We start from the raw sequence: 19,779 nt of genomic DNA on the forward strand, positions 1-19,779 counted from the left end.
TGGGATTTGGGGATCCTGGAATTCCCTTTTTCCATGGAAAAGCTCCTGGAGTGGGAGCGGAGCCGGGTGAGGCTCCGGGAGATTCCCAGGGATCGGTGCCGGGGATTTTTGGGATTTTTTTGGGATATTTTGGGATTTTTTGGGATATTTTGGGGTCAGGATTTGTCCTGGAATGGGATTTGGGGATCCTGGAATTCCCTTTTTCCATGGGAAAAGCTCCAGGAGTGGGAGCGGAGCCGGGTGAGATTCCCAGGAATCGGTCCTGGAGGAAATTTGGGATTTTTGGGGATTTTTTGGGATTTTTGGGGTTCGGGATTTGTCCTGGAATGGGATTTTGGGATCCTGGAATTCCCTTTTTCCATGGGAAAAGCTCCAGGAGTGGGAGCGGAGCCGGGTGAGATTCCCAGGGATCGGTGCCGGGGATTTTTGGGATATTTTGGGATTTTTGGGGTTCGGGATTTGTCCTGGAATGGGATTTGGGGACCCTGGAATTCCCTTTTTCCATGGGAAAAGCTCCTGGATTTGGGTCAGAGCCGGGTGGGATCGGGATGGGGCTCTGGGATCGTCCCAAGGGTCGGTCCTGGAGGAAATTCGGGATTTTTTGGGATGTTTGGGATTTTTTGGGATATTTTGGGGTTTGGGATTTGTCCTGGAGCAGCTCTGGGAGGGATTTGGGGATCCTGGAATGGGATTTTGGGATCTTGGAATGGGATTTGGGGACTCTGGAATTCCCTTTTTCCATGGAAAAGCTCCTGGAATGAGGTCGGAGCCGGGTGAGGCTCCAGGAGATTCCCAGGGATCGGTGCCGGGGATTTTTGGGATTTTTGGGGTCAGGATTTGTCCTGGAATGGGATTTGGGGACCCTGGAATTCCCTTTTTCCATGGGAAAAGCTCCAGGATTTGGGTCAGAGCCGGGTGGGATCGGGATGAGGCTCTGGGATCATCCCAAGGATCGGTCCTGGAGGAAATTTGGGATTTTTTGGGATTTTTGGGGTTTGGGATTTGTCCTGGAATGGGATTTGGGGACCCTGGAATTCCCTTTTTCCATGGGAAAAGCTCCAGGAGTGGGAGCGGAGCCGGGTGAGGCTCCAGGAGAGTCCCAAGGATCAGTGCCGGGGATTTTTGGGATATTTTGGGACATTTTGGGATTTTTTGGGATGTTTGGGGGTCAGGATTTGTCCCGGAGCAGCTCTGGGAGGGATTTGGGGATCCTGGAATTCCCTTTTTCCATGGAAAAGCTCCTGGAATGAGGTCGGAGCCGGGTGAGGCTCCAGGAGATTCCCAGGGCTCGGTCCTGGGGGATTTTTGGGATTTTTGGGATTCAGGATTTGTCCTGGAATGGGATTTGGGGACCCTGGAATGGGATTTGGGGACCCTGGAATTCCCTTTTTCCATGGGAAAAGCTCCTGGATTTGGGTCAGAGCCGGGTGGGATCGGGATGGGGCTCTGGGATCGTCCCAGGGATCGGTCCTGGAGGAAATTTGGGATTTTTTGGGAGTTTTGGGATTTTTTTGGGATATTTTGGGGTCAGGATTTGTCCTGGAATGGGATTTGGGATCCTGGAATTCCCTTTTTCCATGGGAAAAGCTCCAGGAGTGGGAGCGGAGCCGGGTGAGATTCCCAGGAATCGGTCCTGGAGGAAATTTGGGATTTTTTGGGATTTTTGGGATTCAGGATTTGTCCTGGAATGGGATTTGGGGACCCTGGAATGGGATTTGGGGACTCTGGAATTCCCTTTTTCCATGGAAAAGCTCCTGGAATGAGGTTGGAGCCGGGTGAGGCTCCGGGAGATTCCCTGGGCTCAGTCCTGGGGGATTTTTGGGATTTTTGGGGTTTGGGATTTGTCCTGGAATGGGATTTGGGGACCCTGGAATTCCCTTTTTCCATGGGAAAAGCTCCAGGAGTGGGAGCGGAGCCGGGTGAGGCTCCAGGAGAGTCCCAAGGATCAGTGCCGGGGATTTTTGGGATATTTTGGGATATTTTGGGATTTTTTGGGATGTTTGGGAGTCGGGATTTGTCCCGGAGCAGCTCTGGGAGGGATTTGGGGACCCTGGATTTCCCTTTTTCCATGGAAAAGCTCCAGGAGTGGGAGCGGAGCCGGGTGAGGCTCCGGGAGATTCCCAGGGATCAGTGCCGGGGATTTTTGGGATTTTTTGGGATATTTTGGGGTCAGGATTTGTCCTGGAATGGGATTTGGGGACCCTGGAATTCCCTTTTTCCATGGGAAAAGCTCCGGGAGTGGGAGTGGAGCCGGGTGAGGCTCCAGGAGATTCCCAGGGCTCGGTGCCGGGGATTTTTTGGGATATTTTGGGATTTTTTGGGTTCGGGATTTGTCCTGGAATGGGATTTGGGGACCCTGGAATTCCCTTTTTCCATGGGAAAAGCTCCTGGATTTGGGTCAGAGCCGGGTGGGATCGGGATGAGGATCCAGGAGATTCCCTGGGCTCAGTCCTGGGGGATTTTTGGGAATTTTTTGGGATTTTTGGGAATTTTTTGGAATTTTTGGGGATTTTTGGGAATTTTTAGGATTTTTTGGGAATTTTTGGGAATTTTGGGGGATTTTTTTGGGAATTTTTGGGATATTTGGGATTCACCCCTGGAACAGCCAGAGATGGAATTTGGGGATTTGGGAATTCCCTGTCCAGGGAGGGAAATGGATCCGGCTCCAGAGGGAAATTTGGGAATTCTGGGAGAGGAAAACTGGGAATTCTGGGGGGGGGGAAAATTTTGGAATTTTGGGGGGGAAATTGGGAATCCTGGAGAGGAAAATTTGGGAATTTTGGGGGGAAAATTTGGGATTTTTGGGGGTGCAATTTAAGAATCCCGGAGAGGAAAATTTGGGAATTTTGGGGGGAAAATTTGAGAATCCTGGAGGGAAAATTTGGGAATTTGGAGGGGAAAATTTGGGAATTTTGGGGGGAAAAATTGGGAATTTTGGGGGAGAATTTGGGAATCCTGGAGAGGAAAATTTGGGAATTTTGGGGGGAAAAATTGGGAATTTTGGGGGCTAAATCTGGGATTTTTGGGGGTGCAATTTGAGAATCCCAGAGAGGAAAAATTGGGAATTTTGGGGGGGGAAATTTGGGATTTTTGGGGGGGAAAAATTGGGAATTTTGGGGGGGAATTTGAGAATCCTGGAGAGGAAAATTTGGGAATTTTGGGGGCTAAATCTGGGATTTTTGGGGGGAAAATTTGGGAATTTTGGGGGGAAAATTTGGGAATTTTGGGGGCTAAATCTGGGATTTTTGGGGGGAAAATTTGGGAATTTTGGGGGCTAAATCTGGGAATTTTGGGGGCTAAATCTGGGAATTTTGGGGGTGCAATTTGAGAATCCCAAAGAGGAAAATTCGGGAATTTTGGCACCCCCTGAGAACTCCCAGTTTTGGGGTTTTTTTTTTTCCCCTCCTCTGGATTCACCCCTGGAACATCCGGGATCAACATTCCCAACATTCCCGAGGATTGGGAACGGCTCCTCCCGGCCTTTCCCAGGCTCTTCCCGGGAATTTGGGAATTTTCCAAACCCTCCTCCCCTCCCCCACCCTCGGGAGATTTTGGGAAAATCCGGAGCCGCTCCCAGGGAAATTTTCCCGGGAGTTTTTTTGTTTTTTTGGGGTTTTTTTTCCCGGCCAAAAAATTCCAGCTGGGCCGGAAAAGTTTGGAAATCGCGTTCCCGGCTGATCCCGAGGGAAATTCCCGGCCCCAAATTCCGGCTGTTCCCACGGCAGGAGGAAATTCGGGATGGGGGAAGGGAGGGAGGGATCGGAATTCGGGATTGGGACGGGGGGGGTTGGGATGGGGAGAGGAAAATTTGGGATGGGGAGAGGAAAATTTGGGATGGGGAGAGGAAAATTTGGGATCAGGAGGAAAATTTGGGAATGGGGGGAGGAAAATTTGGGATGGGGAGAGGAAAATTTGGGATCAGGAGGAAAATCTGGGATGGGGAGAGGAAAATTTGGGATGGGGGCAGAAATTTGGGAATGGGGAGGAAAATTTGGGATGGGAAAAGGAAAATTTGGGATGGGGAAAGGAAAATTTGGGATGGGGAAAGGAAAATTTGGGATGGGGAAAGTTTGGGATGGGGAGAGGAAAATTGGGAATGGGGGAGGAAAATTTGGGATGGGGAAAGGAAAATTTGGGATGGGGAGAGAAATTTGGGAATGGGGGGAGAAATTTGGGATGGGGAGAGGAAAATTTGGGATGGGGGAGTTTGGGAATGAGGATTTTGGGATTAAAATTTGGGATGGGGAGAGGAAAATTTGGGATGGGGAGAGGAAAATTGGGATGGGGGAGAAATTTGGGATGGGGGAGTTTGGGATTAAAATTTGGGATGGGGAAATTTGGGAATGAGGATTTTGGGATCAAAGTTTGGGATGGGGAGAGGAAAATTTGGGATGGGGGAGAAATTTGGGAATGGGGGGAGGAATTTGGGATCAGGAGTTTGGGATTAAAGTTTGGGAATGGGGGGAGAAATTTGGGATGGGGGAGTTTGGGATCGGGAGTTTGGGATTAAAATTTGGGATGGGGAGAGGAAAATTTGGGATGGGGGGAAAAATTTGGGGTTGGAAATTTGGGATTGGGGGAAAATTTGGGATGGGGAATTTGGGAATGGGGGAGAAATTTGGGATCAGGAGGAAAATTTGGGATCGGGAGTTTGGGATTAAAGTTTGGGATGGGGAGAGGAAATTTGGGATGGGGGAGTTTGGGAATGGGGGGAGAAATTTGGGAATGGGGGAGAAAATTTGGGAATGGAGAAAGTTTGGGATGGGGAGAGGAAAATTTGGGAATGGGGGGAGAAATTTGGGATGGGGGAGTTTGGGATCAGGAGTTTGGGATTAAATTTTGGGATGGGGAGAGGAAAATTTGGGATGGGGGAATTTGGGATCGGGGATTTTGGGATTAAAGTTTGGGATGGGGAGAGGAAATTTGGGATGGGGGAAATTTGGGAATGGGGGAGGAAATTTGGGATGGGGGAAATTTGGGATCAGGGGAGGAAATTTGGGATCAAAATTTGGGATTGGGAATTTGGGAATTGCAGGTGCTGGAAGAGGGACCTGGAGAGGATCCAGGGGGATCCGGGGGGGTTTGGATCCCTCGGGATCATCGGGATTTGGAATTCAGGAATTTGGGGATTCAGGAATTCGGGAATTCGGGGATTTGGGGATTGAGGAATTCGGGAATTGGGGAATTTGGGAATTGGGGAATTGGGGATTGAGGAATTTGGGGAATTTGGGAATTTGGGAATTCGGGAATTGGGGAATTCAGGGATTGGGGAATTGGGGATTTGGGAATTGGGGAATTGGGGAATTTGGGAATTGGGGAATTTGGGGATTGGGGAATTTGGGAATTGGGGATTCAGGAATTGGGGAATTTGGGAATTGGGGATTCAGGAATTCGGGAATTTGGGGAATTGGGGAATTTGGGGAATTTGGGAATTGGGGAATTTGGGAATTGGGGAATTGGGGATTCAGGAATTTGGGAATTTGGGGAATTTGGGAATTCGGGAATTTGGGAATTCGGGAATTTGGGAATTTGGGGATTCAGGAATTCAGGAATTTGGGAATTTGGGAATTGGGGAATTGGGGGAATTTGAGAATTTGGGAATTTGGGAATTTGGGAATTGGGGAACCCCGCTCCGAGCCCTTCCCGTTTTCCCAAGGCCGCGGGGATTCCCCCCTGGAGCAGGAATTCCGCTCGGCCGGGGGGGGAGGGGCAGCCCAGAGCCCCCCCAGCCCCCGCTCGTCCCCGCGCTCCCCCGGTGAGTATTCCCAAAATTCCAGAGTATTCCCAAAATTCCAGAGTATTCCCAAAATTCCAGAACATTCCCAAAATTCCAGAGTATTCCCAAAATTCCAGAGTATTCCCAAAATTCCAGAACATTCCCACAATTCCAGAACATTCCCAAAATTCCAGAACATTCCTGAAATTCCAGAACATTCCCAAAATTCCAGAGTATTCCCACAATTCCAGAACATTCCCAAAATTCCAGAGTATTCCCAAAATTCCAGAACATTCCCACAATTCCAGAACATTCCCAAAATTCCAGAGTATTCCCAAAATTCCAGAACATTCCCACAATTCCAGAACATTCCCAAAATTCCAGAGTATTCCCAAAATTCCAGAACATTCCCAAAATTCCAGAGTATTCCCAAAATTCCAGAACATTCCCAAAATATTCCCACAATTCCCAAAATATTCCCAAAATATTCCCAGAATATTCCCAGAATTCCCCCCTCGGCCCCGCTCTTCCCTCCCCCTCCGAGTATTCCCAGAATTCCCAAAATATTCCCAAAATATTCCCAAAATATTCCCAAAATATTCCCAGAATTCCCAAAATATTCCCAGAATTCCCAGAATATTCAAAAAATATTCCCAAAATATTCCCAAAATATTCCCACAATTCCCAGAACATTCCCAGAACATTCCCAGAATTCCCCCCTCAGCCCCGCTCTCCCCTCCCCCCCTGAGTATTCCCAGAATTCCCAAAACATTCCCGGGATATTCCCGGAATTCCCAGGATTCCCGGTGAATATTCCCGGGATATTCCCAGAAAATTTCCCTCTCCCCATTCCCAGTGTCCCGTTTTTCCCGGTGTCACATTCCCAGTGTCACTCCTGGTGTCACTCCCGGTGTCATTCCTGCTGTCATTCCCGGTGTTGTTTCCTGGTGTGATTTTCCCCGGTGTGATTTTTCCCAGTGTAATTTTTCCTGATGTCACATTCCTGGTGTGATTTTTTCCCGGTGTTGTTTCCCGGTGTTGTTTCCCGGTGTTGTTTCCCGGTGTTGTTTCCCGGTGTGATCTTTCCCGGTGTGATTTTTCCCGGTGTGATCTTTCCCGGTGTGATCTTTCCCGGTGTTGTTTCCCGGTGTAATTTTTCCCGGTGTAATTTTTTCCCAGTGTAATTTTTTCCTGGTGTAATTTTTTCCCGGTGTGATCTTTCCCGGTGTCGTTTCCCGGGTGTGATTTTTCCCGGTGTTGTTTCCGGGTGTGATTTTCCCCGGGTGTGATTTTTCCCGGTGTTGTTTCCTGGTGTTGTTTCCCGGTGTGATTTTCCCCGGTTTGATCTTTCCCGGTGTTGTTTCCCGGTGTTGTTTCCTGGTGTTGTTTCCCGGTGTTGTTTCCCGGTGTTGTTTCCCGGTGTGATTTTCCCCGGTTTGATCTTTCCCGGTGTTGTTTCCCGGTGTTGTTTCCGGGTGTTGTTTCCCGGTGTTGTTTTCCCGATGTTGTTTTCCCGGTTTGATCTTTCCCGGTGTTGTTTCCCGGTGTGATTTTCCCCAGTGTGATTTCTCCCGGTGTTGTTTCCCGGTGTTGTTCCCCGGGTGTGATTTTTCCCGGTGTTGTTTCCGGGTGTGATCTTTCCCGGTGTCGTTTCCCGGTGTTGTTTCCGGGTGTGATTTTCCCCAGTGTGATTTCTCCCGGTGTTGTTTCCCGGTGTCGTTTCCCGGTGTAATTTTCCCCGGGTGTGATCTTTCCCGGTGTCGTTTCCCGGTGTGATTTCTCCCGGTGTTGTTTCCCGGTGTAATTTTTCCCAGTGTAATTTTCCCCGGTGTTGTTTCCCGGTGTTGTTTCCCGGTGTTGTTTCCCGGGTGTGATTTTTCCCGGTGTTGTTTCCCGGTGTAATTTTTTCCCAGTGTTGTTTCCCGGTGTTGTTTCCTGGTGTTGTTTCCCAGTGTAATTTTTGCCAGTGTAATTTTCCCCGCGTGTGATCTTTCCCGGTGTCGTTTCCCGGTGTTGTTTCCGGGTGTGATTTTCCCCAGTGTGATTTCTCCCGGTGTTGTTTCCGGGTGTGATCTTTCCCGGTGTCGTTTCCCGGTGTTGTTTCCGGGTGTGATCTCTCCCGGTGTCGTTTCCCGGTGTCATTTTTCCGGGTGTGATCTTTCCCGGTGTTGTTTCCCGGTGTTGTTTCCGGGTGTGATCTTTCCCGGTGTCGTTTCCCGGTGTTGTTTCCGGGTGTGATTTTTCCCGGTGTCGTTTCCCGGCACAGGCGGCTCCATCAAGGTGGAGATGTCGTCGGACGAGGATTCCCGGAGCCGCGGAGCCGCCGAGGATTCGCCCCCGGAGCCGTTCCCGGATCCGCCCGGGATTCGCCTTCCCAACGGGAAACTGCAGTGCGACATCTGCGGGATGCTGTGCATCGGCCCCAACGTGCTGATGGTGCACAAGCGCAGCCACACCGGTCAGGATTCCCAAAAAAACCTGGGAATTCCCAAAAAAACCCGGGAATTTTGGGGAAAAAATGGGAATTCCGGGGAAAAAACCGGGAATTTTGGGGGTTCTGGGGGCCCTGGGAATGGGATCTGGGGTCGGGAATCCCGGGAATTCCGAGGTGTGGGATGCTGTGCATCGGCCCCAACGTGCTGATGGTGCACAAGCGCAGCCACACCGGTCAGGATTCCCAAAAAAACCTGGGAAATCCCAAAAAAAACCTGGGAATTCCGGGGAAAAAATGGGAATTTTGGGGAAAAAACCGGGAATTTTGGGGGTTCTGGGGGCCCTGGGAATGGGGAATCCCGGGAATTCCGAGGTGTGGGATGCTGTGCATCGGCCCCAAGGTGCTGATGGTGCACAAGCGCAGCCACACCGGTCAGGATTCCCAAAAAAAAAGGGAATTTTGGGGAAAAAAACCAGGAATTTTGGGGAAAAACCGGGAATTTTGGGGGTTCTGGGGGCCCTGGGAATGGGGAATTCCCAGGTGTGGGATGCTGTGCATCGGCCCCAACGTGCTGATGGTGCACAAGCGCAGCCACACCGGTCAGGATTCCCAAAAAAACCTGGGAATTCCCAAAAAAACCCGGGAATTTTGGGGAAAAAATGGGAATTCTGGGAAAAAAACCGGGAATTTTGGGTGCTGGGAATGGGATCTGGGGTTGGGAATCCCGGGAATTCCCAGGTGTGGGATGCTGTGCATCGGCCCCAAGGTGCTGATGGTGCACAAGCGCAGCCACACCGGTCAGGATTCCCAAAAAAACCGGGAATTTTGGGGAAAAACGGGGAAAAAATGGGAATTCCAGGAAAAAAACCGGGAATTCTGGGGGTTCTGGGGGCCCTGGGAATGGGGAATTTGGGAATTCTGGGGTCGGGAATCCCGGGAATTCCCAGGTGTGGGATGCTGTGCATCGGCCCCAACGTGCTGATGGTGCACAAGCGCAGCCACACCGGTCAGGATTCCCAAAAAAACCTGGGAATTCCCAAAAAAAACCAGGAATTCCGGGGAAAAAATGGGAATTCTGGGAAAAAAACCGGGAATTTTGGGTGCTGGGAATGGGATCTGGGGTCGGGAATCCCGGGAATTCCCAGGTGTGGGATGCTGTGCATCGGCCCCAACGTGCTGATGGTGCACAAGCGCAGCCACACCGGTCAGGATTCCCAAAAAAACCCGGGAATTCCCAAAAAAACGGGAATTCTGGGAAAAAAACCGGGAATTTTGGGGGTTCTGGGGGCCCTGGGAATGGGATCTGGGGTCGGGAATCCCGGGAATTCCGAGGTGTGGGATGCTGTGCATCGGCCTCAACGTGCTGATGGTGCACAAGCGCAGCCACACCGGTCAGAATTCCCAAAAAAACCTGGGAATTCCCAAAAAAACCCGGGAATTCTGGGGAAAAAATGGGAATTTTGGGGTTCTGGGGGTGCTGGGAATGGGGAATCCCGGGAATTCCCAGGTGCGGGATGCTGTGCATCGGCCCCAACGTGCTGATGGTGCACAAGCGCAGCCACACCGGTCAGGATTCCCAAAAAAACCTGGGAATTCCCAAAAAAACCTGGGAATTCCAGGAATTCCGGGAAAAAATGGGAATTCTGGGTGCTGTGAATGGGATCTGGGGTCGGGAATCCCGGGAATTCCCAGGTGTGGGATGCTGTGCATCGGCCCCAAGGTGCTGATGGTGCACAAGCGCAGCCACACCGGTCAGGATTCCCAAAAAAAACGGGAATTCCCAAAAAAACCGGGAATTTTTGGGAAAAAAATGGGAATTCTGGGAAAAAAACCGGGAATTTTGGGTGCTGGGAATGGGATCTGGGGTTGGGAATCCCGGGAATTCCCAGGTGTGGGATGCTGTGCATCGGCCCCAAGGTGCTGATGGTGCACAAGCGCAGCCACACCGGTCAGGATTCCCAAAAAAACCGGGAATTTTGGGGAAAAACGGGGAAAAAATGGGAATTCCAGGAAAAAAACCGGGAATTCTGGGGGTTCTGGGGGCCCTGGGAATGGGGAATTTGGGAATTCTGGGGTTGGGAATCCCGGGAATTCCCAGGTGTGGGATGCTGTGCATCGGCCCCAAGGTGCTGATGGTGCACAAGCGCAGCCACACCGGTCAGGATTCCCAAAAAAAACGGGAATTCCCAAAAAAAAACGGGAATTCTGGGATTTTTCCAGGGGAAAGGCCGTTCCAGTGCCAGCAGTGGGGTTTTTTGGGATAATTCAGGATAATTTGGGAATGATTCCCATTGGAATTCCGGGATTTTCCATGTTTTTCCAGGAGAAAGGCCGTTCCAGTGCCAGCAGTGGGGTTTTTATGATAATTTGGGAATGATTCCAGTGGGAATTCCGGGATTTTCCATGTTTTTCCAGGGGAAAGGCCGTTCCAGTGCCAGCAGTGGGGTTTTTTGGGATAATTCAGGATAATTTGGGAATGATTCCAGTGGGAATTCCGGGATTTTCCATGTTTTTCCAGGAGAAAGGCCGTTCCAGTGCCAGCAGTGGGGTTTTTTGGGATAATTTGGGAATGATTCCCGATGGAATTCCGGGATTTTCCATGTTTTTCCAGGAGAAAGGCCGTTCCAGTGCCAGCAGTGGGGTTTTTTGGGATAATTTGGGAATGATTCCCGATGGAATTCCGGGATTTTCCATGTTTTTCCAGGGGAAAGGCCGTTCCAGTGCCAGCAGTGGGGTTTTTTGGGATAATTCAGGATAATTCCCGATGGAATTCCGGGATTTTCCATGTTTTTCCAGGAGAAAGGCCGTTCCAGTGCAGGATTAGGGTTTTTTTTGGGATAATTCAGGATAATTCCTGATGGAATTCCGGGATTTTCCATGTTTTTCCATGGGAAAGGCCGTTCCAGTGCCAGCAGTGGGGTTTTTTGGGATAATTCAGGATAATTTGGGAATGATTCCAGTGGGAATTCCAGGATTTTCCATGTTTTTCCAGGAGAAAGGCCGTTCCAGTGCCAGCAGTGGGGTTTTTTGGGATAATTTGGGAATGATTCCCGATGGAATTCCGGGATTTTCCATGTTTTTCCAGGAGAAAGGCCGTTCCAGTGCCAGCAGTGGGGTTTTTTGGGATAATTTGGGATAATTCCCGATGGAATTCCGGGATTTTCCATGTTTTTCCAGGGGAAAGGCCGTTCCAGTGCCAGCAGTGGGGTTTTTTGGGATAATTCAGGATAATTTGGGAATGATTCCAGTGGGAATTCCAGGATTTTCCATGTTTTTCCAGGGGAAAGGCCGTTCCAGTGCCAGCAGTGGGGTTTTTTGGGATAATTCAGGATAATTTGGGAATGATTCCAGTGGGAATTCCGGGATTTTCCATGTTTTTCCAGGAGAAAGGCCGTTCCAGTGCCAGCAGTGGGGTTTTTTGGGATAATTTGGGATAATTCCCGATGGAATTCCGGGATTTTCCATGTTTTTCCAGGGGAAAGGCCGTTCCAGTGCCAGCAGTGGGGTTTTTTGGGATAATTCAGGATAATTCCCATTGGAATTCCGGGATTTTCCATGTTTTTCCAGGGGAAAGGGCATTCCAGTGCCAGCAGTGGGGTTTTTTTGGGATGATTTGGGAATGATTCCCGATGGAATTCCGGGATTTTTTCCAGGGGAAAGGCCGTTCCAGTGCCAGCAGTGGGGTTTTTTGGGATAATTTTGGATAATTCCCATTGGAATTCCGGGATTTTCCATGTTTTTCCAGGAGAAAGGCCGTTCCAGTGCAGGATTAGGGTTTTTTTTGGGATAATTCAGGATAATTCCTGATGGAATTCCGGGATTTTCCATGTTTTTCCAGGGGAAAGGCCGTTCCAGTGCCAGCAGTGGGGTTTTTTGGGATAATTTGGGATAATTCCCATTGGAATTCTGGGATTTTCCATGTTTTTTCAGGGGAAAGGCCGTTCCAGTGCCAGCAGTGGGGTTTTTATGATAATTCAGGATAATTTGGGAATGATTCCCATTGGAATTCCAGGATTTTCCATGTTTTTCCAGGAGAAAGGCCGTTCCAGTGCAGGATTAGGGGTTTTTTGGGATAATTCAGGATAATTCCCGATGGAATTCCGGGATTTTCCATGTTTTCCCAGGAGAAAGGCCGTTCCAGTGCCAGCAGTGGGGTTTTTTGGGATAATTCAGGATAATTTGGGAATGATTCCAGTGGGAATTCCGGGATTTTCCATGTTTTTCCAGGAGAAAGGCCGTTCCAGTGCCAGCAGTGGGGTTTTTTGGGATAATTTAGGATAATTTGGGAATGATTCCAGTGGGAATTCCGGGATTTTCCATGTTTTTCCAGGGGAAAGGCCGTTCCAGTGCCAGCAGTGGGGTTTTTATGATAATTTGGGAATGATTCCCGATGGAATTCCGGGATTTTCCATGTTTTTCCAGGGGAAAGGCCGTTCCAGTGCCAGCAGTGGGGTTTTTTGGGATAATTCAGGATAATTTGGGAATGATTCCCATTGGAATTCCGGGATTTTCCATGTTTTTCCAGGGGAAAGGCCGTTCCAGTGCCAGCAGTGCGGCGCCTCCTTCACGCAGAAGGGAAATCTCCTGCGGCACATCAAGCTGCACTCGGGGGAGAAACCCTTCAAGTGCCCCCTGTGCTCCTACGCCTGCCGGCGCCGCGACGCGCTCAGCGGCCACCTCCGGACACACTCGGGTACGGGAACAGCGGGAATATCAGGATAATGGGATAATGGGAATATTGGGAATATCGGGATAATGGGAATGGGATAATGGGATAACGGCAGTGCTGGCGCCGCGACGCGCTCAGCGGCCACCTCCGGACACACTCGGGTACGGGAACGTCGGGAATATCGGGATAACGGGAATATCGGGATAATGGGAATATCGGGATAATGGGAATGGGATAATGGGATAACGGGAATGGGATAACGGGATAACGGCAGTGCTGGCGCCGCGACGCGCTCAGCGGCCACCTCCGGACGCACTCGGGTACAGGAATGTCGGGAATATCGGGATAACGGGAATATCGGGATAATGGGAATGTCGGGATAACGGGAATGGGATAACAGGAATGGGATAACGGGAATGGGATAACGGGAATGGGATAATGGGATAATGGGAATGGGATAACGGGAATGGGATAACGGGAATGGGATAATGGGATAACGGGAATGGGATAATGGGATAACAGGAATGGGATATTGGGATAACGGCAGTGCCGGCGCTGTGACGCGCTCAGCGGCCACCTGCGGACACACTCGGGTACGGGAAAAACGGGAATGTTGGGAATGTCGGGATAATGGGAATGGGATAACAGGAATGAGATAATGGGATAACAGGAATGGGATAATGGGATAACGGCAGTGCTGGCGCCGCGACGCGCTCAGCGGCTGCCTGCGGACACACTCGGGTACGGGAACGTCGGGAATATCGGGATAATGGGAATATCGGGATAATGGGAATATCGGGATAATGGGATAACGGGAATGGGATAATGGGATAACGGCAGTGCCGGCGCCGTGACGCGCTCAGCGGCCACCTGCGGACACACTCGGGTACGGGAACGTCGGGAATATCGGGATAATGGGAATGTCGGGATAATGGGAATATCGGGATAATGGGAATGTCGGGATAATGGGATAATGGGAATGGGATAATGGGATAACGGGAATGGGATAATGGGATAACGGGAATGGGATAATGGGATAACAGGAATGGGATAATGGGATAACAGGAATGGGATAATGGGATAACAGGAATGGGATAATGAGATAACGGGAATGGGATAATGGGATAACGGGAATGGGATAATGGGATAACAGGAATGGGATAATGGGATAACGGCAGTGCTGGCGCTGTGACGCGCTCAGCGGCCGCCTGCGGACACACTCGGGTACGGGAATGACATCGGGATAATGGGAATGTCGGGAATATCGGGATAATGGGATAATGGGAATGGGATAATGGGATAACGGCAGTGCCGGTGCTGTGACGCGCTCAGCGGCCGCCTGCGGACACACTCGGGTACGGGAATGACATCGGGAATGTCGGGAAAAGCATTGGGAATAACAGTGGGAATGTGGGATAATGGGATAATGGGAATGGGATAACGGGATAAGGGGATGGGATCAGGAATGACGGGATTGGATCAGGGATAACGGGATGGGAGCAGGGAATGATGGTCCTGGGATGGGACCAGGGAATCCCATCCCATGGATCCCACTGATCCCATCCCAGGGATCCCATTGATCCCATGGATCCCATCAATCTCATCCCATGGATCCCATCCCATTGATCCCATCCCAGGGATCCCATTGATCCCATGGATCCCATCAATCTCATCCCATTGATCCCATCCCATGGATCCCCCTGGATCCCATCCCAGGGATCCCATTGATCCCAGGGATCCCATCAATCCCATCCCATTGATCCCACTGATCCCATCCCAGGGATCCCATTGATCCCATGGATCCCATCAATCCCATCCCATGGATCCCATCCCATTGATCCCATCCCAGGGATCCCATTGATCCCATGGATCCCATCAATCCCATCCCATTGATCCCATCCCATTGATCCCATGGATCCCCCTGGATCCCATCCCATTGATCCCATCCCACCGATCCCATCAATTCCATCCCATTGATCCCATGGATCCCATCCCATTGATCCCATCCCATCCCATTGATCCCACTGATCCCATCCTGTGGATCCCCCTGGATCCCATCCCAGGGATCCCATTGTTCTCATTGATCCCATGGATCCCATCCCACGGATCCCCCTGGATCCCATCCCAGGGATCCCATTGATCCCATCAATCCCATCCTATGGATCCCATCCCACGGATCCCCCTGGATCCCATCCCAGGGATCCCATTGTTCCCATTGATCCCATGGATCCCATCCCAGGGATCCCATTGTTCCCACTGATCCCATGGATCCCATCCCAGGGATCCCATTGTTCCCATTGATCCCATGGATCCCATCCCACGGATCCCCCTGGATCCCATCCCAGGGATCCCATTGTTCCCATTGATCCCATGGATCCCATCCCATGGATCCCACGGATCCCCATGGATCCCATCCCATTGTTCCCATTGATCCCATGGATCCCATCCCACGGATCCCCCTGGATCCCATCCCAGGGATCCCCTGGAATGCGGCTCCCGGAGCTCCGATCCCTCCCGGGCTCCTCCTCTCCATGGAGGGGGAAATTCCCAGATTTCCCAAAGGATCCCGATCCTGATCCCGATCCCGGCCTGGATCTGCTTCCTGCTCTGGGATCTTCCCTCGCTGGGATCCCTCAGGAGATCCCAAAGTGCCCAAATCCCGGGATTTGAGATCACTGAGATCCCTCAGGAGATCCCAAAGTGCCCAAATCCCGGGATTTGGGATCATTAGGGGCTCCAGAGGATCCCACAGTGCCCAAATCCCAGGACTTGGGATCATTGGGATCCCTCAGGAGATCCCAAAGTGCCCAAATCCCAGGATTTGGGATCACTGAGATCCCTCAGGAGATCCCAAAGTGCCCAAATCCCGGGATTTTCCCTTCATTGAGATCCTTTAGGAGATCCCAAAGTGCCTCAAATCCCAGGATTTGGGATCATTAGGGGATCCAGAGGATCCCAGTGTCCAAATTCCAGGATTTTGGATCATTTGTGTCCCTCAGGAGATCCCAAAGTGCCCAAATCCCGGGATTTGGGATCATTTGTGTCCCTCAGGAGATCCCAAAGTGCCCAAATCCCGGGATTTTCCCTCATTTTTGGCCTCCATCCCCTTGGAATCCCCATTCCAGAGGCTGGGAACGGGGCACAATTCCCTCCCCATCCCACCAAACCCAGGCCGGGCTTTTCCCGGGAGGGGATGAAGGAGGAAATCCCGAATTTTCCATGGATTCCAGCGGGGGAGGGGCTTCAAACGCTTCCCAAAAACAAAATAAATCGGGGATTAAGGATCCGACATCAAAGAGGCTCCGGGAGGAGCCAAAATTCCCCCGGGATTTCCTTCTTATCCCAGCCTGGAAAATTCCAATCCCGGAGCTTCCCGGATCTTCCACGGCTGGGAGAAAGTTCTGGAATGGAGTTCCCAGGGCTGATCCCAGTTCCTGATCCCAATCCCGGTTCTGATCCCAATTCTGATCCCAATTCCTGATCCCAATTCAGATCCCAATTCCTGATCCCAATTCTGATCCCAATTCCTGATCCCAATCCCGGTTCTGATCCCAATTCCTGATCCCAGTTCTGATCCCAATTCCTGATCCCAATCCCGGTTCTGATCCCAATTCCTGATCCCAATTCTGATCCCAATTCCTGATCCCAATTCTGATCCCAATTCCTGATCCCAATTCTGATCCCAATTCCTGATCCCAATCCCGGTTCTGATCCCAATTCCTGATCCCAGTTCTGATCCCAATCCCAATTCCTGATCCAAATTCCTGATCCAAATTTCTGATCCCAATCCCGGTTCTGATCCCAATTCTTGATCCCAATTCCTGATCCCAATTCCTGATCCCAATTCTGATCCCAATTCTGATCCCAATTCCTGATCCCAATTCTGATCCCAATTCCTGATCCCAGTTCTGATCCCAGTTCTGATCCAAATTCCTGGAGCTGATCCCAGTTCTGATCCCAATTCCTGATCCCAATTCCCAGAGCCAATCCCAGTTTCTCCCACATTCCCCCCCATTTCCCAGTTCCTGCTGATTTCCAAATCCCAAATCCCTGATTCCCAATCCCAGATTCCCAATCCCAAATTCCCGTTGTTATTCCCAGTCTCATCCCCCACGGTGGGGAAGCCCCACAAGTGCAGCTCCTGCTGGGATATCCCAGACCCCAAACCCCAAACCCAGACCCCAAACCCCAAACCCTGATCCCAAACCCCAAATCCTCATTCCCAATCCCAAATCCTCATTCCCGTTGTTATTCCCATTGTTATTCCCAGTCTCGTCCCCCACAGTGGGGAAGCCCCACAAGTGCAGCTCCTGCTGGGATATCCCAGATCCCAAATCCCAAACCCCCAATCCCAGATCCCAAATCCCAGATCCTCATTCCCAATCCCAAATCCTCATTCCCAGATCTCCAATCCCAGATTCCCGATCCCAAATTCCCGTTGTTATTCCCAGTCTCGTCCCCCACGGTGGGGAAATCCCCCCAAAAGTGCAGCTCCTGCTGGGATATCCCAGATCCCAAACCCCAAACCCCCAATCCCAGATCCCAAACCCCCAATCCCAGATCCCAAATCTCATTCCCAATCCCAAATCCTCATTCCCAAATTCCCATTGTTATTCCCAGTCTCGTCCCCCATGGTGGGGAAGCCCCACAAGTGCAGCTCCTGCTGGGATATCCCAGACCCCAAACCCCAAATCCCAGATCCCAAACCCCAAATCCTCATTCCCAATCCCAAATCCTCATTCCCAAATTCCTGTTGTTATTCCCATTATTCCCAGTCTTGTCCCCCATGGTGGGGAAGCCCCACAAATGCAGCTCCTGCTGGGATATCCCAAATCCCAAACCCCAAATCCCAGATCCCAAATCCCAAATCCCAAATCCTCATTCCCAATCCCAAATCCTCATTCCCAAATTCCCATTGTTATTCCCATTGTTATTCCCAGTCTCGTCCCCCACGGTGGGGAAGCCCCACAAGTGCAGCTCCTGCTGGGATATCCCAGACCCCAAACCCCCAATCCCAGATCCCAAATCTCATTCCCAATCCCAAATCCTCATTCCCAATCCCAAATCCTCATTCCCAAATTCCCAATCCTCATTCCCATTGTTATTCCCATTGTTATTCCCGTTGTTATTCCCAGTCTCGTCCCCCACAGTGGGGAAGCCCCACAAGTGCAGCTCCTGCTGGGATATCCCAGATCCCAAACCCCAAACCCCCAGTCCCAGATCCCAAACCCCAAATCCCAGATCCCAAATCTCATTCCCAATCCCAAATCCTCATTCCCAAATTCCCGTTGTTATTCCCAGTCTCATCCCCCACGGTGGGGAAGCCCCACAAGTGCAGCTCCTGCTGGGATATCCCAGACCCCAAACCCCAAACCCAGACCCCAAACCCCAATCCCAGATCCCAAACCCCAAATCCCAGATCCCAAACCCCCAATCCCAGATCCCAAACCCCCAATCCCAGATCCCAAATCCCAAATCCTCATTCCCAAATTCCCATTGTTATTCCCATTATTCCCAGTCTCGTCCCCCACGGTGGGGAAGCCCCACAAGTGCAGCTCCTGCTGGGATATCCCAGATCCCAAACCCCCAATCCCAGACCCCAAACCCCAAACCCCCAATCCCAGACCCCAAACCCTGATCCCAAACCCCAAACCCCCAATCCCAGATCCCAAATCCCAAATCCTCATTCCCAAATTCCCAATCCTCATTCCCATTGTTATTCCCATTATTCCCAGTCTCGTCCCCCACGGTGGGGAAGCCCCACAAGTGCAGCTCCTGCTGGGATATCCCAGACCCCAGACCCCAAACCCAGACCCCAAACCCCCAATCCCAGACCCCAAATCTCATTCCCAATCCCAGATCCTCATTCCCAAATTCCCATTGTTATTCCCATTATTCCCAGTCTCGTCCCCCACGGTGGGGAAGCCCCACAAGTGCAGCTCCTGCTGGGATATCCCAGACCCCAAACCCCCAATCCCAGATCCCAAACCCCCAATCCCAGACCCCAAACCCCCAATCCCAGATCCCAAATCTCATTCCCAATCCCAAATCCTCATTCCCAAATTCCCATTGTTATTCCCATTATTCCCAGTCTCGTCCCCCACGGTGGGGAAGCCCCACAAGTGCAGCTCCTGCGGCCGCAGTTACAAGCAGCAGAGCAGCCTGGAGGAGCATCGGGAGCGCTGCCACAGCTTCCTCAGGAGCCTCCCTGCCCGGAGCCCAGCACACACAGGTGGGAAAAACTGGGAAAAACTGGGAAAAATCCTGGGAAAAATCCTGGGGAAATCCCAGGAAATCCCGGGAAAATCCTGGGAAATCCAGGGGTAAAGGCAGAGCCTCCCTGCCCGGAGCCCCGCACACACAGGTGGGAAAAACTGGGAAAAAACTGGGAAAAAACTGGGAAAAAACTGGGAAAAATCCTGGGGAAATCCTGGGAAAAATCCTGGGGAAATCCCGGGAAAATCCTGGGAAATCCAGGGGTAAAGGCAGAGCCTCCCTGCCCGGAGCCCCGCACACACAGGTGGGAAAAACTGGGAAAAACTGGGAAAAATCCCCGGGAAATCCTGGGAAAAATCCCCGGGAATCCTGGGAAAAATCCCCGGGAAATCCTGGGGTAAAGGCAGAGCCTCCCTGCCCGGAGCCCCGCACACACAGGTGGGAAAAACTGGGAAAAACTGGGAAAAATCCCCAGGAAATCCTGGGAAAAAAAACTGGGAAAAATCCCGGGAAATCCTGGGGAATCCTGGGGAAATCCTGGGAAAAATCCTGGGAAAATCCTGGGGTAAAGGCAGAGCCTCCCTGCCCGGAGCCCCGCACACACAGGTGGGAAAAACTGGGAAAAACTGGGAAAAAAACTAGGAAAAATTCTGGGGAATCCTGGGAAATCCTGGGAAAAATCCTGGGGAAATCCTGGGGTAAAGGCAGAGCCTCCCTGCCCGGAGCCCCGCACACACAGGTGGG

At 51.2% G+C, this 19,779-nt stretch overlaps 1 protein-coding gene across 4 annotated transcripts in view; it reads left to right on the forward strand.

The window, feature by feature from the left end:
* The window catches only part of IKZF4 (IKAROS family zinc finger 4), a 48,984-nt gene that overhangs the window by 17,771 nt on the left and 11,434 nt on the right, over window positions 1–19,779 (forward strand). For 3 of the 4 annotated variants that reach the window (XM_086870297.1, XM_086870295.1, XM_086870294.1), the window contains 4 exons: window positions 5,657–5,755; window positions 7,983–8,174; window positions 12,676–12,843; window positions 18,911–19,051. In XM_086870297.1, coding sequence (XP_086726423.1) covers window positions 5,657–5,755; window positions 7,983–8,174; window positions 12,676–12,843; window positions 18,911–19,051 — 600 coding nt within the window. Of the gene's footprint in view, window positions 1–3,421; window positions 3,722–5,656; window positions 5,756–7,982; window positions 8,175–12,675; window positions 12,844–18,910; window positions 19,052–19,779 lie in introns of those variants that run through there. The other variant, XM_086870298.1, reaches the window with a different exon arrangement.

This window comes from Cyanistes caeruleus, chromosome 32 (assembly GCF_971803275.1).
Source record: "Cyanistes caeruleus chromosome 32, bCyaCae1.hap1.1, whole genome shotgun sequence".
In the NCBI taxonomy this organism is placed as follows: Eukaryota; Metazoa; Chordata; class Aves; order Passeriformes; family Paridae; genus Cyanistes; species Cyanistes caeruleus.